Below are 27,545 nucleotides of genomic sequence, written 5' to 3'. Positions count from 1 at the left end.
CAACTCAGCCTGCCAAACCAAACAGTGTTTGTCTAAGCAAACTCACCTTTGTTTAGGTTGCGGGTATATTCAAAATGGAACTTTGTTTCCACCATTCTTGTAGAACAAAGATCCACTTTAGGATCACACTGATCTCCCTGAGGATTCCTGAAGCTTTAAGGCCACCGGGACTGCCCCTCCTCTCCACTTCAGTTCCCACCACTTCCCAGGCCTAACCTTTGGCTTGGAATCTTTGTGGAGATGGCAAAAGAATTGATCCAAGGGTCTTCCAAGAATATTTTTTGGTAGCCAGACCTGGGTCTCTCCTGGGATTCCCCCCTACCAGAATGAGGAGAAATGGTAGGCGTAGTTAAGTAACTTGACTTAGGTCACTGTGGTGATCATTATTAGGGGCCTACAGAGTGAGGGTACCACCACCATAATAATGGTAGTAGTAGTAGTATTTATATGGTGCTTTCAGATTTGCAAAGCACCTTTAAAATATCTTATTTCATCCTCACAATAACTCTGGGAAGAAGGTGCAATCATTATCCTCATTATGCAGATGAGGAAACTGAGGAAAATAGGGTGAAGGGACAGGATCCTGCAGCTACTAAGTGTCTGGGGCCAGATTTGAACTTGGGAAGAAGCGTCTTCCTGACCCCAGACCTGATGCTCTGTCCATTGCACTACCTTGCTGCCCTACCGAGTCAACCTAACTGCAATTTACCCCAAATGGGGGCAGACACCAAACCGATGTGATAATCATTAAGAGATACCACATGATCTAAGCAACAGGATGGACATTTGGAGGCTGAGGTCCTGCACAAACATTCTGGGGCCTCTTCCATACGACTTGCTCTTTTAGGAACTGTCAAGCGGGAAAAGCATTTCATGAAAAATTACTCTGGGGGCCGTTAGGTAGTGCAGGAGGTAGAGTTGGTGGGCTGGGAGTCAGAATCTGGCCTCAAACTCTGCCCAGCCAGGTGACCCTGGGCAAGTCCTTTTCCCCCATAACTGCCTTTACTGCTGTCTGCCTTCCCTACTCAGAATCCATTCTAAGAAAGAAGATAATGGTTTAAGAAAACAATTCTGTGCTGGGGAGGCAGGATGGCAGATACTGTGAGCTAAGTTTGTGGCAGCCTGGTGCTTGTGTGTGCCTTACCTAGTAAGAAGGCATGGGAGCAACTTCTATGAACTCATGCAAAATGAAGGAAGCAGGCCCAGGAAAACAATAGACATAATGACTACAACAACGGGCGCAGAAAGAAAAACAATTGCCACCTCCCCAGACCTCCTGCGCAGAGGTTAGGAAGGATGAGAGTAGAACCCTGCACATAGCACACTTCTCCCAAGTGCTGGCTAGTTCTGCTGATTCACTCCACTCCACCCCCTCCCTTTCTTTTTTTTTAAACCCTCACCTTCCATCTTAGAATCAATCCTGTGTATTGGTTCTAAGGCAGAAGAGTGGTAAGGGCCAGGCAATGGGGTTTAAGTGACTTGCCCAGGGCCACACAGCTGGGAAGTGTCTGAGGCTAGATTTGAATCTAGGACCTCCTGTCTCTAGGCCTGGCTCTCAATCCACTGAGGCACCCAGCTCCTCCCACCTCTATCCCCTTTCTAAAAATCAAGAGTGATTGAAGGGAGGGCAGGATGCATGCAGATATGTGATATTAAAACAAAAGATATCAATAAAAACTAAAGAAAGGGCAGGAGAGCCTAAAGCAGCACAACACAGGAGTCCATGGGGCAGAAGTACCTGGAGCAGGGAATCCAACTGAACTAAACCCAAGAAAAAGGGGCCATTCAGCAAATTTGATGGCAGAATGTATCTTCCCTGAAAGAAGGGCCCAATCAAAAAGAAAGAAGAAAGGAGTCCAATTTGTCAATATCCAGCTTTATTGGAATTATCTAATTCTCTGAGAATTGAGTTTCAGAAGAGTAGAAAACAATATTGAAAGAGCCAGTCACGAAAAGGTAACTTGGCAGGTGGGATGTTTTGGGGTGGGGGGTGGCTAGGACTTCTTTGAAGGGACGATAGTGTCCAGGTCATGGATTCCATCTTTGTCAATGATTCGGACGCTGAAGGAAGGCAAGTTCAGGATAAAGCGCTTCTGGAGCTGCAGGGGAGACAAGAACGATTGTGATCTAGTGCTATGCTGAGGCTGAGGCCAGGAAGGCCAAGTAGCATGGAAGGGGTCTAAAAGGAGCCAGGGGATGCGGCTGTAGCCTGACCCAGCAGACATGGGAAGCAAGAAAGCCCCAATCCTTCTGCCCTTCAACCTGCCATCCCAGTCATTTCTGTGGAACTCCCTGGCCTGAGAGACAAGGTTGGGAATACAAAGAATAGGTTCTAGTCTTAAAGGGGTAATGAGAATCTAGATTTGTTAAACTACTCAGGCAGCAGTACACCAATCTCTCCTATGCTACAGAAAATTTGTCTAGAACGAATACCTAATAAAAGCAGAAGCAGGCTGGGGGCCAGGGAAACACCCCTTCCAGGTCTCATCAGCCAAGCTCCTAGACCAAAGTGAGAGTGAGTCCCCCTTTCCACTTCAAACCCCCTCTCCCACTCTCTGCTTCTCCAATTTGGGTCAATCTGTCAGTGGGAATCAGCTCTGCTTTCTAACAAGCATTTCTGTGTGAGAGGAAATTGCAAGGACCTATAGTCTGCACATTTCAAAGCAGACTGCTGCTGTCCCAGCTGGGGATAATGGAGGAATGAAGCTGGAGGAAATCACTGCTTTTCTATGTCCTTTCTAGCCTGCTCCTTCCCATAACCCTCCTTAGAAAAGGAGGAAGCTTCCCCAGGCTTCCTTTAGGAGGCAGACACTGAATCAGCCTTGTGCAAGCCTTCACACCTTGAAGCCTTTCCCCATGCAATTCCAACCCAACAAGATAAACAGTCCAAGAAATTCCTGCTCCCAGAAGCCTCCTTTACGGCTAAGACCATACTCTCATTTACACGCCACCAAAAGCTTGAGGTCAAGTGCCAGGCTCACACTGGGCAGTGCAGTTTGGATTGACAGTCTTTGTGAGTGCTAGGGAACAAAGAGGCTCAGTAGCACATGGGAAGATTCTAAGTGTTCCCCTAAAGCCACCTCTGGGCCCCCCAGCTGCCCCAGCCTCTCAGCTGACTTGTTCAAGAAACTATGAAAGAGAGTTTGTTCTCAGATGCTGCTCTAGTAGGGAGATTTACAAACAAGGGGGAGGGGGAGAGGGAGCTGTGATGGAGTGAATGCAACAGGCTTGTGGGAGAGGATAAACTAACATTCCCTGTACACACTCACTCCCACCCAGCTTTCCTCCTACACAGATCAAGTTGTGCTCTGCCCTTCACTCCAAGGAGCATGGACAAAGAAAATGATGAAAGAATTAATGTATTCTGAGAAGCCTAAAGTGGTTATTTTCTCCAGAAAGAGAGACTCTCAGCCTTCCATTTTTAGACTGTCATGTGCAACGTTGGGATGATGGATCAATAAAAAGAAACCTTTTCCTTCTTAGCTCAATGACCAAATGTCCTGAACATCCATCTCTACTCTGGCCCTTTCCTTTGCCCTAGACCTCCAAGTTTCTTTTTTGTGCTGCTTGAATAGAGACTTGTCTACACTCCATACGGAAGTTGTTTATTTTGTCTATACTCCATGCTGAAGGAAAATTATCTTAAACAATTTTCAAATTATTTAAGAAATCACATCCACCTAAGAATTGATACAGCACGTTGTTAAAGTCTGTAAAGTGCTTGATATAGCTTACCTCATTTGACTGATGCCTTTTAAAGAGGTCAAATCTGAGGGTCACAATAGATACAAAGCTTAAAAAAGTGCCATACGTGGCTGGCCACACCAATAGGATGTTCAGTTTAGAAGAACCAGCAGTGAGGAAAAGCAATTAAGCTGAAGAGTTTACTTTGGGGAGGATGTGAACCATGCTAGCAAAGATAACAAGGCTGCTACCCCCAAATCTCCCCTCAGTAGCCATTCCACATCTGGCTAGTGGGTATTTATTACGCCTTCTGGCAAGGACAGGAAAAAAATGCGACTAAGGAACAGGAAAAATATTGGCAAACACAAGCAGACAAACATTCCTTTCTCAAGATCACATGGGAGCCACTCACCTCTTCCAGACATTTCTTCAGGAGTTCTACTGCCTCCTCACGTGTGATACCTGAAAGAGAAAACACAGACACACTGCTACACACACGCACACACAGGTTGCTTTAATTAAAGCCCAACTCTCCTACCCCAAACATTTTATTAAGTTTAAACAGCTTTTTCAGCTCAGTGCACACACGACCAAAAGAAAAGAGCTGAAGAAAAACTCTCCTTCCAACTTTGAGCAAACACATTCCATATGTACTCCAGGGTGCCCTGGACCCAAGCGTTCCCACTGCCACAAGCCATTGCAAATCGATTTGTTACAGGGAATGGGAAGCATGACGGAATTTTGCCTCCCATGGCCAGGGATCTGCCTTTGGAGAAGTCCAGCCGTCTCTCTCCCCTTGACTTTATTACGGATTTAAATCAGCTCCATCTGCCTAGGGCCGGCTGCAAGTCAAGGGGAAAAGCAGGGCCTGGGTTTCAGTGCTACTTTCCCTGCTGGGTATTAACTATAACAATGGGGAAGGCACGTGTGGGCTATCTCTGTGATTCTCACACATTAGGACGAAAAGGGGCTCTCAAAGGGGATGGCAAACTGAGATGACATATTGTGCAATTAAGGTTTGGGGGAGGCTTGGGTTTTTTCTTCCTGGTTTTTGGTGGGTAGGCTGGAAGAATCAATGACAAGTCACAAAAGAGTATACAGAAGGCAATGACTAGTAATGTCTTAGATGTGAATTATAAGACTGGTATGGTTGGGGTTATAGGAGATGGAAACAGTAACAAAGGGAAACACTTCATTTTTATTGCACTGGATGAAGAAGGAAAGAGGAAAATTTAGAGAAAAGTTATGTCTTCATGGCCAAGGTCTTCACAAACTAAGTAAGGCTACTGGAACCACCTGTTCCTTGATGTGGTTAATGCAGGTGCTAGGATGCATAGTCCTAGGCTGGAAGGAAGGAGTTATAAGGCCAGAGCCAAACACAACTCAGGATCCCTATGTTTATAATTTTTGTTCCTAGTTGATTAGTGGCTTTAGAGAAAACAGCACTGATGTTACTATGGCCCTGATCCCCTAGCACAAGGTTTTGTACATAGTAGCTTAATAAACATTTGTCAAACTAAATCAGAAAACTAGTCTTAATCTCCAAGGAGGGACTGCTACTGGTTTATATTGATCCAGGGGGATAGGGTGGATGTAGAAATAATGGGTCAAAAACTGGTTAAAAAAAAAAAACAGAGCCACAGCTGTCATTGCTGAGACTTTTCAAGGCTCTCTGCTTAGTCTCTTCATCCTCCCCTCCTCTGGTCACTGAATTCTGAAGGCAACTGACTGACTACCTGTTCAGTTCCGTGGGAGCTGTAGCTCAGGTACCAATGACACAGAGAGGGACAAACTGAGAGGCAAATTACAAGTGCTGAAGACCAGTAAAGCTAAGACTTGTTAAACAAAGGTTTGTCAAAATGAGAAGATTGCATTTGGTAAAAAGTTCTGCATATTTGCAACATTTCTTTGAAAAAAAGGGACTGTTCTGTTGGCAAGAGAAAGAGATTCCTTTAGATTTCTGAAGACCATCAAGCCCCACATGATTATTTTTTGCATTAGTCTGAAAGGAAGACACATCAAGACCAATGTTTTACAGAATCTCTGGTCTGGTTACCTATTTCCTGCCTATCTCAGAGTAGGAGAGTGCCCAAATCATCATTGGGGCTCTGCCCAAGGACCTCTTGTGACAGGAACTCATTACTTCCCCAAGCAGCTCACTCACTTCTGGATGGCTCCGAGGAAAAAAGCTCTTCTTGACTTTGAGTCTAACTCTGCTTTTCTGGAATTTCCACCCAGTGTCTTTGGGATCAAGCAGACAAATCCTTGATCCCCAAGCTAATCCTGTCAATATCAGAAAGCCTCAATCTGTGCCAGTCAGATACCATCAAAACAGCCCTAGTGACTCATCTTTGTATGCCAGTGGACAGTGCCGAGAACCAGCTAGCTGTGGCCTTGCTGCTTCCTCCAGGGAACACTGTTACTTACTTGGTTTGTAATAACGATCTAGGATGCTGAGGGTCAAAAAGGCACCATAACCGTGGGCTGCAAATGGAGCTTTGGCCAATGCTGCCAGGTAATCCATGTAGTACAGTGCAGGGCCTTCATGCTCATCATAGCCGGCTAATAGGAGGTTGACATGGTATGGGGTCTATGGAGGAAAACACACACATATTTGGTTTTAAAGCACCAATACTAATTTGCCTTTCAATATCAATGGTGTTTCCCCCAAACCTTCCCACTGACAAGAAGATGTTCCTTAGCAGCTGAACAAATCATCCTTCAAAGACTATTTCAACAGAGAACCTGGGATGAGGAAGTGGGGATAGGGAGAGGCACTGCTGCTTTCTTCTGCCTCAAGTGCATTTTTGGTACACTGTTGTGACCTCAAGGCCCATTTCCAGAGCAGGCCACAGCTTCCAGAGTGAAGCCTGGGCTCTTTTAGGAGCCCTGCATGTCTCAACAGTAAGGTGGTTTGTAATCACAAATGTGAGTGTATTGGCCCAAGCCATGCCTTTCATTATTAACATGTAGGAGGACCCCAATAGCTGGTCCAAAGTATCATATGGTAGCCTGGCTATTCATATTAATGTGAAAGAAATCATCTTTTAGTTAGTGCTCACCTTCTTCTAAGAAGGAAAATGAGAGAAAAGTCCTGCAGTTTAAACAAATATTAGGAAATTAGAAGAGCTTAAATGAAATTGCTATCATTTAGGATCCCAAGGATTTAGAAATAACCTGTAATGCTGCTTGGACTTCATCTATATTCTTTCCCGTTCTTGCTTCCCTGTGGCCTTAAAATGCAACCAGTCAAGGGAAAATTTGGAGAAATATACTAATTCTTCACATCCAAAAAATATCATCCATTTCCACTAAAAGAGCCTGGCCATTCACCACATGAAGTTCACAGACAGGCTAATGCTTTAAAGCCCTTCCTTGCTAGTGGCCTCCCATTTTACATGGTTTCATTTTTTTCCCCCTGCACAACATGTATTCATCTTGCATTTGCCACAGTGGGGAACAGTATATGTATATGGTTATACGTGTATCCTAAAACATATGTGATTATATGCACATTACTCTCAAAGCCCTTAACTATCACAGAACACAGAATGATACAAGTTCATGGAATTGAATTATATGCCTATAAAAAGTGGCATTTTACATTTTCTGAATACTAAATTATTAACACAGATATTTGGCAGCCAGAGAAAACCATGTTAGAAGAGCAATGAAAATATCATGCATTCATTAGAAAACGGAAGTAGATAAGGTGGCCAACCTAAGCAAGAGAGCTCACTAAATAAAGAGCCACTGACTAGATGGGCAGCCCCAGACCATAGGGTTTGATCAAATTGACAGAACCTTGAAAAAAGAGAAGACTGACAAGTTATTTAAGACTTCCACTGAAGGTAACTCTTGGCCTATCACGTTTTCAGAGGACATTTCAAGAGACAGCAAGTCTGGACTCTTAGGTTTCCAATCTAGTTCAATGATCAACCAGCTAGCAAATAGGGAGGGAGCTTCCTTTCATTTCTATGTGCCTATTTCCTCACCTGTAAAATGAGATTAATTGTCCTTTCTTTTTTCGAACTGTTTATAAGTGAATATGTTTTCCAAATTCAAAGAATATTTGAGATCATGACTGGTCGGTTAGTGCTCCCACAAGATCAAAATGCTTAATTAACTCTGATAGATAGAGAACTGAGTTTGTTTTGAACCTAGCACTGTACTACAAAGTAGGCATACAAAAAACAGCCTGCTGCTCTTACGGTTAAAATCAGAATAGCATTTTGACTATTTCCTTGTCTCCAATAAGGCTTCTTTTGTTGACAAATATCAGGTAAAACTGTTTGGTTCCCTTATTTATCATACTATACAAAAATGCACATTTTAGATCTTAAAAGGTTATTTGTATTCTGTAGACTGGCCCAGACCCAAAGGTGGGAGCCCTATAGGATGGCTATCTACATTATAGTTGCAGAGTTGCAAAAATGTATAAGACTAAATCTGGAAAATACAAAGACTGTTAAAGCTAGGCATCTAATAGGTTCTTGCCTGTTCTATCCTTTCCTATTAGATCAAAGTAGGTTTACAAAAAATCTAGGAGATTTTAAAAGGCCTCTATCAGAAAATCTTGGATGGAAGCCTATGTCAAAAGAATTCCAGATGTAAGTTGTTACACAGATGTATCACTTAATTGGTCTATATAATATCATTTATTTATGCTTAAGCATCTGACATGCACTCACTAAAGTTGGGATTCAGAAGCCACCACACGTGGTACAGAAGATAACTCACAAATTATTGTGTGACTCTGAATTACCAACTTTTGTATGTGTGAGATGCTTAAGCATAAATAAATGGTGTTATCTAGACTAATTAAATCGATACATCTGTGTAACAACTTGCAGTTTCTGACATTCTTCTGACAGTGCTTCATGGAAGAGCTCTAGCTCACACTGTCTTTTTAAAATTTCAAATAAAGTCTTGTGTGCCATCACGCTCTCACTCCTCTAGAGAGGTGGTATTTTAAATACTGAAGACATGGTTTTGCTTTCCTGTCTGTATGCCTTCATGCTCTTGAGTGTCTGTAACACACCATCATTCCTACTCCATTTTCTACGATAGTTCCTATATCTGACCTCTTATGTTATCTGTTTTAGAAAATATTCCATACATGGAAACAGGTACAAGTTATCGTCTAAGTATTAATAATGTTAGGTTACCATCAAATTTGAATGTGTCACACATTTCAGCAACAAACAGTTAATGTTTAATAGTGCAAGAAGTTAACAAGCATTTTACTAGTGAAGATAGGGAAGGAGTGACTAATGGAGCCAATTAAATTACACCAATGATTAAGAAATGGTCCTTCCTATTTTGATTTTTTTAAAAACCTTTACCTTCCATCTTAGAAGAATGGTAAGGGTTAGGCAATGGGGGTCAAGTGACTTGCCCAGGGTCACACAGCTAGGAAGTGTCGAGGTCAAATCTGAACCTAGGACCTCCCATCTCTAGGTCTGGCTCTCAATGCACTGAGCCACCCAGCTGCCCCCTCCTTTTTTACTTTAATTCATAATTATTATGGGGTTGTATGGCATAAAGAATGGAAGAGTTGGAAAGACCTGGGTTCAAATTAAGACCCATATTGGCTGTGTGACTGTGAGAAAGTACCTTCACTGCTCAGTGGCCCATGCAGCAAACAGTGATCCATAGGACATGCCCAAAGGAAAGGGGCAGATTACCACAGTGAGTGAAGCCTAGACCCTTACCAATAATATTACATTTTTGTTATCCTCAGGATAGAACCTCTGATATCTCTTCTCAGATGATTATGCACTGAGTAGGCTTTGATTCAGTCATTCAAAACCCAATGAAGTATCCCAAAAGGTATTCAAAGCTCTCTGGGCTAATTTCTCCCAGGCCTTATGGTAAGCATGTTCACTATCAGAAACATTTCTATAGAAAACTCATGAAATTAAAGCTCACAGAAAATAAATGACTACCTTTCCTGACACTAATATGGATTAGGTACCCATCAACTTAGCTGGCTTTCGCTCAGGTTGTATGCAGTGGGAGAGTCCTTGGAAGGCAGAATGTATAGTAGCATCCTAAATATTCACTTCCATTTCAATTTTGTGAATAACTATGCATACACCCACACATTTAACTGTCTCTCCCCGCCCCCCTCCAGCCCCACACAGGAAGTTTGAAGGTCCACTCTCATTCTGTTTAACACTCAAGTATGTGTGCTCACCCCCTCACCCCCCTTTCCTTTAATGCCAACAAGTTCATTTTCTTCCCACTACCATTGTAACTTTTTTCATTATATGTGAGAACTTTCCCAATTAACTGATAAAAGTGGGCATTTATCAGTCATCACTGGATGCTTCACATCTGGATGGATTCATTTCACGAAGAAAGGAAAGAAGCACATAAGTACCTACTATGTGCCAAACTCTGTGTTAAGAACTTTGTAAATGTTATCTCATTTGAACCCCAAAATGGACCCTAAGAGGCCCCAGTGCTATTATTATTCCCATTTTACAGGTAGGGAAACTGAGACAGAGTGGTACTATGACTTGCCCAAGGTACCACTTGCCAGTAAGTATCAGGGCCAGTTTGAGCTCAGGCCTCCCTGACTCCAAGACTTACACTCTGTGCCTTTTGGCGCCCCCTGGCGGTGAGGCCTGCACAACGCTGTGCTGGATTTGACCATGCCACATTCTCTAATGGTTTCAGGGGTCCTGCTCTTGCCTCTCCAGTTAGACAAGAAGCTCCTTCTGGACTTAAATTTCCTTTGCATCATTCACAGCATCTAGCCCAGAGCTTGACACAGAGAAGTGAAGAGGCCACAAGCATTTCATGTAAATTTAAAGCATGAGCTTGCTGTGTGAACATCAATAGATTCTGCTTATAGTCAAGTTCATTTGAGCACAGGAAGAAAGAGGGACTATTCTGGGGATCCAACTAAGTTACTTTCAGAATCTGAAAAGACCTGGGTTTGAATCTCAGGTCTCCCACTTACTATGGGCAAGTCAGAGTGTTGAGGGGATTGAATAAGAGATTTAAGGACTCAAGAATGATTATGTAAATATTAAATATTGTTAAAACTCTCCTTGGGGACAGCTGGGTAGCTCAGTGGAGTGAGAGTCAGGCCTAGAGACAGGAGGTCCTAGGTTCAAACCCGGCCTCAGCCACTTCCCAGCTGTGTGACCCTGGGCAAGTCACTTGACCCCCATTGCCCACCCTTACCAATCTTCCACCTATGAGACAATACACCGAAGTACAAGGATTTAAAAACAAAACAAAAAAAAACTCTCCTAAAATGTTCCTCATAGTTATAAGGGAACTAAATACTAGGAAAGTATACTAGTAAACTAAAAATTGCCTTCTTTCTTACCTTAACAAGGCAACATTTATTTAAAATGTATCACTTTTCTGAGGTACGATTATTAGATTGAGGATCGTTCTTTTGTATTGCATAACCAACCACTGAATGGGAACCATGGAAATTATAAAAGTTCCCTGAAGGGTTGAAATGTAAAAACAGGGGAATGGCCTTCAAACACATGAACCCCTGAAAAACAGCCTATGATATAGTGGAAAGAACGAGATGTAGGACCACAGTTCTGGTCTCCACAGGGTCACTTGCTGGCTTACTTGGTATGACCACAGGCAAGTCCTTCCTCTTTTCTGGGGCTAAGTTTTATCCTTGGTAAAATGATGTGAACCACCCTAAGATCACTTCTAACTAGAACATTATATGATTCTATATCTTTCTTATTGCTCCTTAGGCTTCTGGGGGAAAAAATCCTATTCTTAGTCCTCTCTTATGTTTAATATAGTTATACCAGCTACTTTTTACATCTAAAGGGAAGGCAAACACATTCTGTTAGAGACAATATTTCCCACCGCTCAACTCTTGGTGCATACTTAAGTTCTTGTATTTTTTTCCTCTGATTTAAAAGAAACACACTGTAGCGATTAGAAGAGCGTGAAATTCCATAAATTTTACAGCTAAAGAGAACAGTTGTGATAAATACACTGAAACAACAAAATCAGCGACGGGAGTCTGGGCGGTGACAAGCAGCGGTGTGACATCTGGCGGAAGCCAAAGTCACAGCAAGGGGGAGCGAGGTGGGCGTGAGGAAGCATCCTGCCGAGCGTGGACACGGAAAAGGAGAGGAATTGACAGGCTTCCTTTGGACCCAGGCCAGCCTTTGCCACCTCTAATTGAATAGGACACCACTCTGAACTGAGGTGCCTCAGAAATTCTGCTATTTCTTTACTACAAATATGGGCAGCACCATGTTATGCTAAGCAGTAAGCTTCTATTCCCAGAGCATTAGCAATTTGGGGGTGAGGGAAATAAAGCTGGTGGGACAAAGAAATTTGTATAGTAATGACACTGAAACTTTAAGTAAACCTTGATAAACTAGAGTGCTCTTTGAATTTAGACAAAATCTGCTGCTCCTTCTAGGGCAATCAATTCACTATGCTATCAAACATTTTTGAGGCTGGACTTTTAGCAACAGAACTATGGGAATATTGCGTGTCTGAATAACTTAAAGAACTTGTTCATATAGGTATGAAAGATATATAACGGCCCCAATAAATCGGTCTTGTTTATAATTTTCAGTCCAAACACACATCATATTTCTTCAAGTTCATGTAGCTCTAAGAAGACGGATTTATTGGCCCAACCCCTCAATCCCATCCTGACCATAGCTTCTGATAAAATCTTGCACCTTGGCAGGTAGACTCCTTTCCCTAAATGAAATATAAATGGTAACATAGGATTAGCATTTAAAATTAAGTCCATTCAGGTGTTCTGATCAATAAAGAAGACAAAAGAAAAGATGAAACATTCTTTATTCATATCAAAGTAGGCTAAGAAAATTATAATCCCAGGAGAGTCTATGCTGCTCAATTAAAACCTGCAGTTCTGTATTCCATTTCGATAACCATGTTTTAAGGAGGATATCAACTAGACTGTATCTAGGTGGGTGAAAAGATTGAGAAAGAGTATGGAAACCATGTAATTATTATTAAGAGAGTGCCTGAATGGTGAGGTTTGGTTTGTCTGAGCCTTCAATCTCACTTCATGGCTAGAAATCCTTTCTTCTCTTCCCTCCTCCTACATAAATACTTATGTACCCAGTTGATAAATTTCATGTGCTCTTATATCTATTTTATATTATAGTTATTTGCATATATGCCTTATGTCCTCCACTAAATAGTAAGCCCCTTCAGTGCAGTTATTCATCTTCCTATTTCCCTCACTTTCTACAATATGGTACTTCATTTAATACTCTTAATAAATATTTACTGAATGGATGGTGTGACAGGTATCTTCAAATATCTTAAGAGTTGGAGAAACTGTGGAGAAAAAGCATTCATGAAAAGTTTGGAAGCACTAACTATGATTTTAGACATGATATACAACCTTTTGCAACAAGTTTCTTCTTTAAAATGAAGAGACTAGATTAAATGGTCTCTATAAAAAGCCCTTTCTACTTCTAATATTCTATATAAAAGAATCACACTTAAGTGCTTTAAAGGGGCAAGATGAGGTCTGAAGAACAGAAATTATAGAGAAATTGGTTTCGGTATAACTTAAAACTTCCCTAACAATAAAAACTATTTTTAAAAAGGGAATGAATGGTCTTATGAAGTAATGAGTTCCTCTGCTAATATTATATCTCTTTCATGCCTCACTTTTCTTAACCCATTCACTGTCCTCAGTAGGATGTCTAGTCTCTAAGTATTTTCCCAAGCCATCATCTTTGTTTTAGCTTCCATTTCCCCCTCTGCTCAATCTTGATTCTATAGTTTAATAATATACAACATTCTCTACAATATCTTGCCCCCTCGTCCTGTTGCCATTTATGCCTTGCCAAATTCTAATTGTAGATTACTCTCCCCATCTACCTTCTCTGTTCCTAATCGTATGCATCTGAAAGGTAGTAGAGAAAATCATGCAACAGTACAGAGTCCACCACAAAAATGGCAATCCTTTTACTCCTCTCTAATTGATCTCCAAGCCTCTCACAATATTCCTCCCCTACACCATCTCAACAGAGAACCTTCACTCATACTTTGCTGAGAAAAAAGGCCATTCACCACGAGCGCCTTTCATTTCCTACTCTACATCTTAAAAACTTGATACCTTTCTTGCCCATCCTTCTCTAATCATTTCTGAAAAAGTGACCAACCTTTTCACCAAGGCCAGCAATTATGTGCCAGTCATTGTGCTAAGTGATGGGGACCCAAATACAAAAGTGAAATAGTCTCTACCTTCAAAGGGCTCATATTCTAACAAGAGAAGCAATGTGTACACATGTAAGCATGTACATAATACATGGTTTTGGAGGGCATAAGGGTGTATGCTAGCAGCTGGAGAGCCTATGAAAAGCTTCATGTAGAAGATGTTGTTTGAGTTGGGTCCTAAAGGAAACCAGGGATTCTGAGAGGTGGAGAGCATTTCAGGTATAGAGGACAGCCAGTGCAAAGGCTGCAGACAGATGAGAGCATTGTGTTTCTCCAACAGCAACAGGCCTCTATGATTTGGAGCACATGGAGGGCAATAATGTGAAAAGAAGACTGGAAAAAGTAGGAGCTAGGTTGTGAAGAGTTTTAAGGACCAAAGACAGGAACTTATATTTGATTCTAGAGGCAACAGGGACCCACTGGAGCTTTTTGGGTAGCTCAATAAACCCATTCACTGACATGATTAGAACTGAATTTTACGAGAATCACTATGGCTACTCAAAGCTAGGAGACCAATAAGGAACCTGGATTATTGCAGCAGCAATGTTCTTATTTTTCAATATATTATTTTGATTCTGTTCGTTTTACTCTCATCAGTACATATAAGACTTCCCAGGTTTTTAAAAACCATCTATTTCATCATTTTTAAATAATGCAATAATATTTCATTACGTTCATGTCACAATTTGTTTAGCCTGTCCCCAGTTGACAGACACCTTTGATTGTACCAAACTGTTGTTGTGTGTCCAACTCTCATTTCTTTCAGATAAAAGTGAGGTTTATCTATTGTCTGCTGTACTTATTCTTCCAGGTTTTTATACTGTTTCTCAAGCACCCTAATTATGAGAAATAGCACATTCTTATTTTTACCCAACTTTTTCTTTTCCCTCTTAAAACCCTCAGAACAGAACCAGTCCATATCCAAGTCTTCTGTTTTTCTTATTTAATTTCTTCAATAACCTTCAAAGACTTTAAGGGTCTGAAGAGAACTTGTTTCTTCTCCATTAGAATGCTAGCATGACCTCACTATATAAATCCTTCCAAGTTCTCATATAAATTTGCCCTTCTAGGGTTCTCTGGATTCTTATGTTTGTATTTTAAAGGTTCTACTCAGTGTTGGCCTTTTCATCAGAAATGCTTAAAAGTTCTTTTTTCCATTAAAGATCCATTTCCCCCCATAGGATTATTCTCAGTTGTAAGTCTTTTGGAATACTATATTCCTAAATCCTCTATCATTTTAGCATAAATTGCCAAACTTTGTGTCCCCGACTATGGTTTCTTGGTACTTGAACTGCCTTTTTTTTTTTTTTTTTTCAAATCCTGGCAGTACTTTTTCTCTGGTGTGGCAGAGCTCTGGATTTTGGTAATGACATCTCTGAGACTTTTCCTTTGTCCCTAACAATACTCCCTCCTCTAACAACTATTTGCCTCTAACTCTATTTGCCACTTGATTCTATTAGATATGGGCAGTTTTCTTTTGATTTCTTAAAATACAGATTTGGGTTTAAAAAATATTTTTATGGAGTCTAATAATTCTTAAATGATCTCTTCTTGACTTATTTTCCAAGTCAAGTTGTTTTTAACATCAGATCTTATGTTTTCTTCTATTTTTTAATCTTTTGAATTTGTTCTACTATTTCTAGCTGTTTCATGGAACTTTTAATTTGTTTGTTTTGTCCTTTTCAAGGAGTTCATTATGTAGGTAAGTTTTGCCACTTTCTCTTCCATCCTATTTATTCTTCCAATTCTTTCCTCTAGTACTTTTATTTCATTAAAAACAACAACAACAACAAAAACCCCAGCAGCAACAACAAAAATACCAAGTACTTAATTTCTTACAGTTTTTGTAGCAAACCAATTTTTGTATCCTTTGAGTTTCAGCTTGCAGTTGTTAGAGTTATTCATGCTTTCCTTTAGGAATCTTTTGATCTATAATATCTTTTTAAAAAAAAAAAAAACCACTGGTCAGTGTTTTCTTTGGTTAATTCATTTCTCCAGTTTTAGTTTTTGAACTTAGTATTAGTGTCAGGGCCAGGCCTGCTGAATTTTCACCTGGAGTAATTGGTCTTGTTTGGTCTTGCCCTGGTTTCCCTGGATTCCTGTGCTGACCTATGCCTCTCTTCCTTCAATACTCAGCCCAAGTACCACCTCCCACTATGCCTTTAGCTACTACTACCTCTCTTTATTACCTACTCCTATTCCCAGCTTCTAATACCAGTTCCCTCTCCGTGTCCTTGTGTTTACTTTATAAATACCTGGATGGAGTATATGTTGTTTCCCTGGAGAGAATGTAAGCTTTTTCAGGGCAGGAACTGTTTTTATCTCTGTATTTCAAGCAACTAGCTTAGTGTCTGGAACACAGTAGACACTTAATAAATGCTCAATGATTACTGAACACGAAGGGATCTTTTAATGGGTAGCACACTCTAGATAATCTCTAAGGCCCCTTCTCATTTTACAGTATAAGATCAAACATTTTGGATGGAGTAAGTAAGAAAATAATAATAATAAAAATAAGTCTTCTTCCTAACTTTCAAACTCATCTATAACTATATGGGAAAAATAATTTCTATATTTCCCTTTGAAAGTCTCTGATTAAGTCTTAGTTTTATTCATGATTTTATCTGCAGAACAGAAACACACAGATCTGGTTCTACTCTTTATATACCCATGTACTCTCTGTAAGTATTCAAACATAAAGAAAATCTCAGCAGAGGTAGTATGATCAATTATATTTTAATAGCTCAGTTATGATATCTTAGATTTCTACTGCAAAGAGTCTTTGAATTGAGTGATCCTTTTTTTATTCATTAAAAGTAGATTTATTGTTTCTCTTTTTAAAAAAATCTGTGCAATATGTGCTGTTCAAGACATTCTGGAATCTGGTTTGTTGTTCACCTCTTCTCAAGCATCAATTTGGCAATGCTGAACATGTCCACTAAACCCTTCGGCATTCCTTTCTTGGCCTTCATTTTGTCCTTTTCTTTATCTCTTTCTTTTTCTCTTTTCCAGCTTTCTCTTTTTTCCTATCAGTCATATTCTCTTGGTTTCCATTCATTTGTCTCTCTAGAGAGTATGGTTAGTCACTTGCTGTCTCTAGGCCTGGTTCTCAATCCATTGAGCCACCTAGCTGCTCTCTGAGTGTCTTTTCTAGGTACAATTGATCAGGTTTTCCTTTCCCTTTGTTGGTAGACATTTATATTGTCAAGTTCAGGATATGTAGGCTGGTAGTCATTGTCTTTTGTCTTATTATGACAAATATCTAAGATTAAATAGTAAACTAAAGAGTTGTTTTCTAAAGGCAAAAACATTAGACCCTAAAGGTAACTTAGAAATTGTGTGATACATTCAACTTTATTTTATGGAGGAGAAAACTGGGACCCAGAGAAATTAAGGAAAATGACCAAGATCATTCAGCTAATTCATGACATTACTGGGTCTAGAGTCCAGGTTCCCTGGCTTCAGATACACTTCCTAGCTATGTGACCCTGGGCAAGTCACTTAACCCCCATTGCCTAGCCCTTACCACTCTTCTGCCTTAGAATCAATACTTAGCCCCCTGGAAATTAATTCTATTAAGACTTAAATCATGTGTGCATAGAACTGAGATTTATCCTTAATCAGTAATAATCAGTAAATAACTTAATGTTTCAACCAGCTTCAATTCCACATTCTGAATGTGAATAGAAGGTGATGCTCTAATGCAGTAGAAGGAACACTAGGTTAGCAATTAATAGGAAAGATAAATGCACCTGTGGCTATCACCGCCCCCCCCTCCCCTGATCGCTGCAGCACCCACCAGGGGGCGGTGGTGCCCACTTTGGGAATCACTGGTCTAAACCATATTACACAGTCCTGACTCAAAGGCCTTGAGTCTTTATGGAATAAAGTACAAACTTTGGGCTTGAGTATCTAGGTGGTTCAGTGAATAGAGTGGTAGGCCTGGTATCAGAGAGAGATGTCTCTCTGAGGCCAGTTCAAAATCTGGTTTGAGATACTTATTAGCTGGGTGATCCTGGACAAGTCACTTAACCCTATTTGCCTCAGTTTCCACCTTTGTACAATAAGCTAGAGATGAAAATGTCAAACCATTCCAGTATCTTTGGTAAGAAAACTCCAAATGGAATCATGAAGAGTTAAGACATAACTGAAAAAACAGAAACAACTGCCAGACTGGAATATCAGATGTACTCAAAGCTCATCCTATGCTGTCTCTATGGTATGTTTACATTTCCATTTCTCTACACCTGGAATTACCCCCCTTTCATTTCCTTGCCCCTTTAAAAAATGTCTCATTTTAATACTCATCTCAAGTACTACCTCTTACAATCTGAAAACCTTCCTTGATCCTTCTAGCTAAAAGTGATTCCTCCCTTCTTTGAATTTCTTATGCTATGGAACTTGCCTGATATACTTCAGCATATTCTAATTTGCATTATAGTGTTTTGGGTATGTCTTGCCTCTTCTATTAGATTATAAGCTCCTTGAAGGCATGGATTTTGCATTATTTCATCTTTATATACCTAATGGCAAGGCTAGGACATTGTAACAAATAAGTACTTATATTTGTTTAATTTCAATTACCTCCACACACATTTTCATAGATGGAAATGGAGTGTAGGGGAGGGCCCAACAGTCTCTTTTATTTATTTATTTTTCATGATCAAGCATTTATTATTATTTTTTAAATTTTATTTAATTTTGTTAGAATGATTAAAATATTTGAAGCAAAGTGTGCTATAAATCTGTGTGCTTGCTACCTGACATTTATTCCCCAAAAATGATCTTCAAAAGCCATGCAAAAGGAAGGTTTTAATGGAACATTAGCTGTATTTTCTGAGGATATCACAGAGCACTTTGTATTGCCTGTGTTCTGTTCTGCATTACTGTATTTACTCACAAGGGCAGAAACAACTCTGTATCATGTCTAGAACAGAGAATTACACAGAAAGCAAGCACTCAACTAAATGTGCACTGAATCCAATAGCAGAAGATCATTACAACTGCTACATGAGAAGGACAAGCAGTAAAACCATACAATTCTCAAAGAGCACAGAATGCAGTTTTGCTTTATGAAATAAGAACCAAGCACTTATTTTGTCATTTCGAAAAGAGAAGGAATAAGTGTTCACCATCTTCTTTGTCTGTGGGCTTCTTTCTGATCAAGTGTGAAGGCTGGTGATATTTTTGTGCCATTACCTGGGCCCCAAAAGATAAGGAATGGAATGGATGCTGGCAGCAATATTGCTTCCATAACAGCTCACATTTCTAGAGTCAGCATGCCTCGGTCACTAATCCTGAAGATCTCGTTCACTTACTACCTGTGTGACACTGGGCAAATCTCTTTTCTCAGTGTAGGCTTTTTCATTTGTAAAGTAAGGTTGAACTAGATTATTACAAAGATTTCATCCTACTCTAATTTGCTGTGATCCTGATTTTTCTGTATTTCCTTGTCCTGGAACAAGTCATTTAACCTCTATGGGCCTTGGTGCCCTTATGTATAAAAGGAGGGGAATGGGTTGAACACTTGCTAAGGTCTCCATCTGCTCTCAAGCTCTATTATTAGAACTATAAAGGGCACTAAAATCAAGGACAGCATATATATCAGTTTCCTGAAAAATCTGAGTGCTATATATTATTACTTCAAGTTTGTCCATGGTTTCAAAATTTCTGGAAATTTTACAACTCTGGCCATCACCAATCCTGAGTTTGCTTAACTTGCTTGTTAAAACTGGAACCACATGGTAATTAGAAGAGTTTCAAAATCTAATGACTTGAGATACAACAGGGCACAGCTGCCTTATTATACCAACTAGTTAACACAGTATTTGTTTTCGACATTAATTTCACTTGCTAATCAAAAATACTGCTTTAAACTCAGCAAATGACATGAAAATAAAATTGCTGTGTATCCAATGGCAAAACCAAATGAGATCTGCAAAAGGGCCACTTTGGTTCTTTTTTCCATTAAATATTAACTTATGGGGAAAATGTACCCATCCACACCCCCTATGAGCCAATTCTCAATGTTACAGCCAGACACCATGCTTTGTGACGGAACTGTACACCAGAAGGAAGGGCTAGCAAGCAATGAATGTTAAGCAGGAACATAAATAACTATGAACTCAGGATGTTACCTTAATGCTGACTCATCTACATGAGCCAAAAGCTAGTTGACATTACTGTGGAAGGTGATTAAATGTTTGGGCCAGATACACCTGCTGAGTGACACCAACTTGAGCATAAATGAGCATAAAGCAACATGTATACTGACAGGTCCACAGACAGGAACAGACAACACCTAAGTTAGATAATGAAATACAAATAAACTACATTAAACTGACAGGCATTATGCTCCCCATCTGTCCCAAGAGACCTGGCTTAATACACTAACCATAATCCATGTCCACAGCTTAACTGGCCATGAATACTTATATTCTCCCAGAATAGAAAGTGACTTCCTGGTCAAAGGTAAGTGTGTAAAGATGTTTAGCTTATTGTAGAGTTAAGTGTCAGGCAGACTACTGGTTGTAAGGTAGGCTGTATGTAGTCAGTATTGAACACAAAATCACAACCAGCCAAGGAAGACTTTTCTTCCCTTGATTTCCTTTTAGACTAGTTGCCATCCTCTCAAATTCAAATACATATCCTCAAAATGGGAGTGTGCTACAACCTATATTGACAGACAATATAATTCTCTTGCTGAATTAGGCCAAAACCCCTGCTACTTTAGGCCATAGTCATCCTCAGACATGTTATTTTACACACACACACAAAACCACATACACCTCTTTTTACTTTTAAAAGGCACAAGGTTTCAGAAGGAAACATATCTAAAGCAGTCACCTATGACAGATAAGAAAAAGCAAGGTCTTTACTAGCAAGGTGACATTATAGGGCAATATAATTTCAACCCTCCAATGGGACAATTCTACTCAATCAGGAACCAGGGGTTCTCTGCTCTCAGTAGGCATTCAACTGGGTAGCACATACATGCTCTCTGAGTGAGAAAGCAACACCTTCTCACATACAACCCCCTGGAGAGGGATGGGGAAGAGGAGGAGGGAGGACTTTACACCTGCAAACTCTTAACTATCAGCACTAAGGGTTGGGAAAAACATCACATTAAAGAAAAAGGAGGGAGGGTGGGAGACTTCTAAATATTCCAGGAGCTTTCAAAGACAAGTCACTTTAGCCATTTTATTACTGTGTCAAATCAACATTTTTTTCTGTACAGGACTGGTCAAGTTACAAAGACAGGAAAAGCAAAATGTATTTAAAATGGTCATTGTCCAAAATCTCATTTCCCCAGGAGAAAAGAACACTGTACAAGAGCAAAATGTTGTCATATTAATTAAGTCATTTCCACTTCGATGCACATCTGTCCCCATACAGCTGGATAATAAAATTAGCCACTAAAAACATCAGTGGTGTCTCCAGTGGGGTTAACATAAGCTGTTCCCAGTCCTAAGAGGTTTCCTATGGGAATGGACCTAGGCTTGCACATATGTTCTACAGAGGGCTTTTCAAGTTGACAAAGCAAGATTGTGTCCAATATGCATTTACAATGAAAGCATGTGCTTTTGTAATTCTACTAGGTTATTATTATTCACAATATTGGTCCCAAAAGAGGTTATGCCAACCTAAGAACCCAGAATTAAACCGAGAGAGAAATATGTGGGGAAGCTGCTGTTTGGGGTCAGGAGGTCAGAAGAGCCATGCTCACTCAGGTCTTCTGAGAAATTTCATTGATTTTTTTCCTGTGCTTGCCACTGAAAGAGAACTCTGTGACAGTCGAGATGCCCTGGCTGGGTGGCGGTAGAAGTGGTGTCAAAGGCTGCCATTTGCTCCCAGGCATTGCCATCTGCAGCAGCACAGAGTTCTGTCTCCGGTAAATAAACACATCTGCCTTTGCCAGTGTCCTCCCCACTGTGCTGCCCATCTGGAGCAGGTGAGCTGGAAGGCAAGCCTGGGCTTGGGGGAGATGGGGGTGAGCACAGAGGATCAGGCCTCGAGGGAGATGGCACGTAGAGGAAGAAGGCAGTACTGCGTCATGTCACATCCTGCTAACTGCGTTTGCCAAAAAGCATGTTCAATTACTCTCGTTAGTGATGTTTTTAATCACATGTAACAAATGGCTGTTGGTAGTGAGGGGACAGGACATGTAAAGTCAAGGCTTCTTTCACCTGTGCCATCTGTTCACAAGGTCACGGGACTTCACTGACACCAACAAACAATCTCTTGGGCAACCAAAAGCCGAATCTTTTGTTTGATTCACAGAAGGCAGAAGGATAGCACAACTGCTCCAGTGGCCAATATAGAGGCTTAATCCTACAGCAGCTAGGGTCAGAGTCACATGGCTCTTTTAAGAGGCCCACATAACACTGACTAGGGCAAATCTAATTCCAAACAGACACAAAATGAAGTATCATCTAATACTTGCAGGTGTCATGACTATTCTTTCAATTTTTCAAGGAGTTACAAAACTGTTTGTTGGATTAGCAAATGAGGATGAGGTCTCCCTAATTTTTCCTCATTGCCATAGTTTACACTTAGCACATATAAGGAGCACAAGTTGTAGTATCTCTGGCAATCAAGAGGCTTCTAAAAAGGCATCGTGGCACACACTCAGTGTCATTATTTGTAAAAGGGAACAGTGGATATAAGATAGTTTAAATAGGACATAGTATATCAAGAACTGTTTGCTAACAATTTTGCCAAAACTTTGCCAACAATTCTACTTTACCAAGGGCAGTGAATTTTGCTGATTTCTTCCTCAGTTTCCCTATTATAAAATAGAAATAATAGTTCTTTAAATACCTTGAGGGTATTCAGGCGACCTATTCTAAATTAATTATAATATTAATTTCAAATAAGAAATGGAAAGTTACTATCATCATAAAAAGTAATGGAGAATTGAAACAAACTTCTGACCTTTTTTTACCTTCTGTATATTGTCATGTATACCTACAAGAGTCAATAAGAAGTTGTTCTTAAAAAATCAATCTTGGGGGCACCTGGGTAGCTCAGTGGATTGAAAGTCAGGCCTAGCAATGGGAGGTCCTAGGTTCAAATCTGGCCTCAGACACTTCCCAGCTGTGTGACCCTGGGCAAGTCACTTGACCCCCATTGCCCACCCTTACCACTCTTCCACCAAGGAGCCAATACACAGAAGTTAAGGGTTTTAAAAAAAAATCAATCTTGTTAAAGAGCTGAGCAGCGGGTATTCGATGATCGAGTAATTCAGCATCAATACTGGAATTAAAGAGAGGCAGAAGCAAAGCATGCCTAGAGTTGGGAGGATGTCACAGATCATCTAATCTAGCCCATACCTAGAAAAGAATCCACTCTAAGAGATCTAATGGAGTGGTCAACCAACTTTTGTGTGAAAAGCTCTACTGGGAGGGAAGTCACTACACCTCCTGAGGCAGCCCATCCAGTGCATCTCATTCCACTGCCAGGTATTTGTTAGGAACTTTCCCTAAACATGTGGCCTAAATTTGCCTTTCTGCAGCCTCTACTATTGCTCTCTATGGACAAGCCTAATCTCTCTTGCATCTGACACCCCTTTTAATACTTGAAAAATCCTCTCCTACATAATTCTATGTTGCCACCTAGCCCAAATCAAGTGTAAGCCCGAATGTTTCAAAAATAAATCTTTGAAACTTCTTGTACTTTTCCATTGAGGGAATTTGCTACCTCAGAAGCAAAATGAAGTACAAATACATGTTTAATAATAATTATACAAACTTAACATTATGTAACAATTTCATATCATATAAATAACAATTATATTTATAAGTTTATTAAACAAAAAAAGTGATTGCTTTTTGCTTTCTCAGTCCAAACCCAAATGGCCTCATTTCTGGTTTCCCATCTCTCTTCTTTTTTTGTTTTTCCTATTTACATTCCATTTTTCTTCTTTCTCCAGATCAAGTATCTCTCCAATTCTTGCATAGCCGCACCTTCACATTCCCTTGTGTCCCTTTTTTTTTTTGTTCTTTTAAAAAACTCTTAGGGGGCAGCTGGGTAGCTCAGTGGATTGAGAGCCAAGCCTAGAGACGGAAGGTCCTAGGTTCAAATCCGGCCTCAGACACTTCCCAGCTGTGTGACCCTGGGCAAGTCACTCGACCCCCACTGCCTACCCTTACCAATCTTCCACCTATAAGTCAATACACAGAAGTTAAGGGTTTAAAACAAAAAAAAAAATTAAAAAACTCTTACCTTCTATCTCAGAATCATTACTAAATATAAGTTCCAAGGCAGAAGAGAGGTAAGGGCTAGGCAATAGGGGTCAAGTGACTTGCCCAGTTTCACACAGCTAGGAAGTATCTGAGACCAGATTTGAACCCGGTTCTTCCCCACTTCAAGCCTGGCTCTCAATCCACTAAGCCACCTGGCTGCCTGGGGGTCCATTCATCTTCACAACAGTCTTCCAACATTAACTCCACATTGTCATTTTAGTAGCATTTATTGGTTTGCACCAGCTCATCTTCAACCATAGGCCCTTAGAGGTGATATTCTCTCTTCCTTTTTTGTTTTTGATAAAAATATTTAAAAGTTGACTCAAAAGATATCTGTTCTCCCTATCTCATGCCAGTACCTAACAATATCATCAACTTAGCTATAATGACTGGTCATTCCAAGAAGTCTTTCTTACCCATGATACCAGGTACCTGTAAAACTCCTAGCTGACAGTTGTCAAATGAAAATATATCCTTTATAATCACCATAGATTCTTCTCTCCCTCCCCCGGCTCTTTACTAAAGCTCCATGTCACTGTTTACAAAGGAGATTCTTTTGCTAAGTACATCAAACATCTTAGCAGCTAGAAGATTAAATGGACCTACTGCATTTGCATGAGCACTGCCAGTCTTATCTCGATTTTAAAAGGAGCTTAGTTCACTTATTAATACCAGGGTATTTACAACAAAATGTTTATTGTGCCTAAAGGCAGAATTTGGAATTTGCCTGATAAGTCAGAGAGATACTTTACAAAGCAAGTCACATCTTATATTTTGCTAAATATCACAAGGAATTTCTGGATGGCTGGGATTTGGATTCATTTTCCAATTATAAAAGTGAAGGAAGAAATGTTATTGGGTATTCATTTAGTCAAAATATTTTCTTTTGAGTCTTCCTACTCCACCAAACTAATGTAGCCCACGCCTGAATTGTAGTTTCCTTCAGGTCTAGAATTTACCTGGTGTTCAGGCTAATGAGAAACTCCATTTCTCCAGAGGATCCCAGAGAAAAAGTGTTATGAGGAATAAAAATAAATGACCCTGAAGAGCTGCAGCATCATTTCCTTAGACCTGACTACAAAGCACCTGCCCAATTTGTTTTTATAATTGCAATATGTAACTTAAGCAGCTGCATAATATAAGCTCGTATGGCACACAATATTGAAATTGCTTTAAACCAAACCACACAATATGTTTTAGGCATAAGAAAATATTACCAAACACTATCCAAGAGTTTTGAGGTACCAGTGAAGATGCAAGGCTTTTATAAGATAAAACAATCTAAAAAGAGCAAAAGAAGGGGCAGCTGGGTAGCTCAGTGGAGTGAGAGTCAGGCCTAGAGACAGGAGGTCCTAGGTTCAAACCCGGCCTCAGCCACTTCCCAGCTGTGTGACCCTGGGCAAGTCACTTGACCCCCATTGCCCACCCTTACCAATCTTCCACCTATGAGACAATACACCAAAGTACAAGGGTAAAAAAAAAAAAAAAAAAAAAAAAAGAGCAAAAGAGGAGGCAGCTAGGTGGCTCACTGAACTGAGAGCCAGGCTTGGAAATGGGAGGTTCTGGGGTCAAATATGAGTTCACACATGTCCTAGCCATGTGACCCTAGGCAAATCACTTAGCCCCATTGCTTAGCCTTTATCATTCTTCTGCCTTGGAACCAATATACAGTACTGAATCTAAGACAGAAGGTAAGGATTTAAAAAAAATTTTTTTAAAGAGCTAAATGACTGTGAGAAAACCATTCCACCTGGAAGTTATGGCTTTACATTTGGGACTGAGGACCTTCCAGGCATCTCAGTTTTGTTTCTGACTTGCCAAGAGACCTTGGGCAAGTACCATTGCCATTTTTTTTGTCTCTTCCATACCAGTTAAAAAGGGTTAGACACCACTGGCACCAATGGGATGCTACCTAGACTAAATTAAGGAAAATGCTTTTCTGCAAAAGTCTTATAAATAAGAAATAGCACTCTTCTATGGTTGGCAAGTTCTCTTGACTTTACAGATGAAAAAACAAGCATAGATTGGTGAAGTCATATGATAAAGATTCAGTTATATGGTCTCTTCAGGGAGGGAAAATTCACATTATAGCAATTATACACACTTTCCTGATAATATTCTATAAGGTGGTCATACACAATCTTCATACATTCAGTGGCTAACAATGTGTTTTGAAAGGTAGAAGAGGGACAAACTAAATCAGTGACTAAACTAAATCCAACAGAGAAAGGCTAGTTCCAGATGGTGCCAGTCAGAAAAATTCTGATTAGAGTAAGAAGTTCAACATCAGCGAGAAGGATAGCTACTTGCTTATAAGTCTATGAAAACCTGGATTATTTATAAGGTATAGAGATAGCTAATGTATATGGTAGGGCCTTCAGTTATATGACAGAAACAAATTAATTTGTGCAAAGTTAAAAAATAAAGCAAATTTTAAAAAACCATTATCAAGTTCAAGTAATGGTATATTCTGATTAAGGCTGCCTCTCCAGTGAATAGGTGGTATGTGTTACAGATTTCACTTAGGAAATTTATAGACAATATAAAATAAATCCAAAGAAAAAAAGACCAAACCTATTGTCAAGGGGAAGAGCTACATCAAAGTGAAATAATATGGACTATTTATGATTAGATGACCTACAAAGAGTAAAGAATGCATGTTCCACCCCCGCACCCCCCAGCCCCGTAACCCCCACCATTCAGCTTTGCCTGTCTGCACTCCTTACCCGACTCCGGAGGTAGTCAGCCAGATTTCGACGTGTGAAGTTAGCTGCTGCTGTAGGGGACAATTCATACCCTAATGCAAGAGACAAAAAGTCAGACTTGTGCTGAAGTTAACTGTTTTAAGTGTAGTCAAACTGCAGACCCTCCAAAATGCCTAACATTCAAAATATAGAACCATACTATTAAAAGTTATGAATAGATTTTAAAGGTCATTTAGTCTAACTTTCCAGAAAGGAATCTTCTTTATGTCATCCCTGACAGATGAACATTTACACTAGGCCTAAAAACCCACTGTGACAAGGAACTCACTCTCAGTCCTGGGTAGACAATTCTAAATATCAGAAATGCAATTCTTACACTTGATTGCAATCTGCCTCTCTGAAAGTTGGTTCTCCTATCTTCCTCATTCTCTCTGATAAAACTATGGTCTAATCTTCCTTCACAGAGCAATACTACAAAGACACGAAGCTCTGCAATTCTGTCATGCCTTAAGTGCTCTCTTTATCACATCCTTTTAGCCCTTCTATACACATAAATTAAATAGTTTTGAGTATTATAAGAGTGGCAAATAGTATTTGATTCACTGAATATTTATAAAGCACCTATTACATGCAGAACAATGTGTGAGGCACTAGGGGAGATAGATACAAAATTAGGTATGATTGCATTAGCTTATAA

At 40.1% G+C, this 27,545-nt stretch overlaps 1 protein-coding gene across 1 annotated transcript in view; it reads right to left on the bottom strand.

Moving 5' to 3' along the window:
- Positions 1-1,860: 1,860 nt before the first annotated feature.
- PSMB2 (proteasome 20S subunit beta 2) overlaps positions 1,861-27,545 on the bottom strand; it is a 35,496-nt gene continuing 9,811 nt past the window's right edge. Inside the window, exons 3-6 of the mRNA XM_044668060.1 lie at positions 26,870-26,940; positions 6,112-6,274; positions 4,097-4,146; positions 1,861-2,099 (exon numbers count right to left, since the gene is read on the bottom strand). Of these exons, the coding sequence (XP_044523995.1) occupies positions 1,995-2,099; positions 4,097-4,146; positions 6,112-6,274; positions 26,870-26,940 (389 nt within the window). The 3' untranslated portion in view covers positions 1,861-1,994. The remainder of the gene's footprint in view (positions 2,100-4,096; positions 4,147-6,111; positions 6,275-26,869; positions 26,941-27,545) is intronic.

The sequence above is a fragment of the Gracilinanus agilis genome, chromosome 3 (genome assembly GCF_016433145.1).
Source record: "Gracilinanus agilis isolate LMUSP501 chromosome 3, AgileGrace, whole genome shotgun sequence".
In the NCBI taxonomy this organism is placed as follows: Eukaryota; Metazoa; Chordata; class Mammalia; order Didelphimorphia; family Didelphidae; genus Gracilinanus; species Gracilinanus agilis.
Note: the sequence above shows the minus strand (reverse complement) of the source record. Positions and strands in the feature narration are given on the sequence as shown.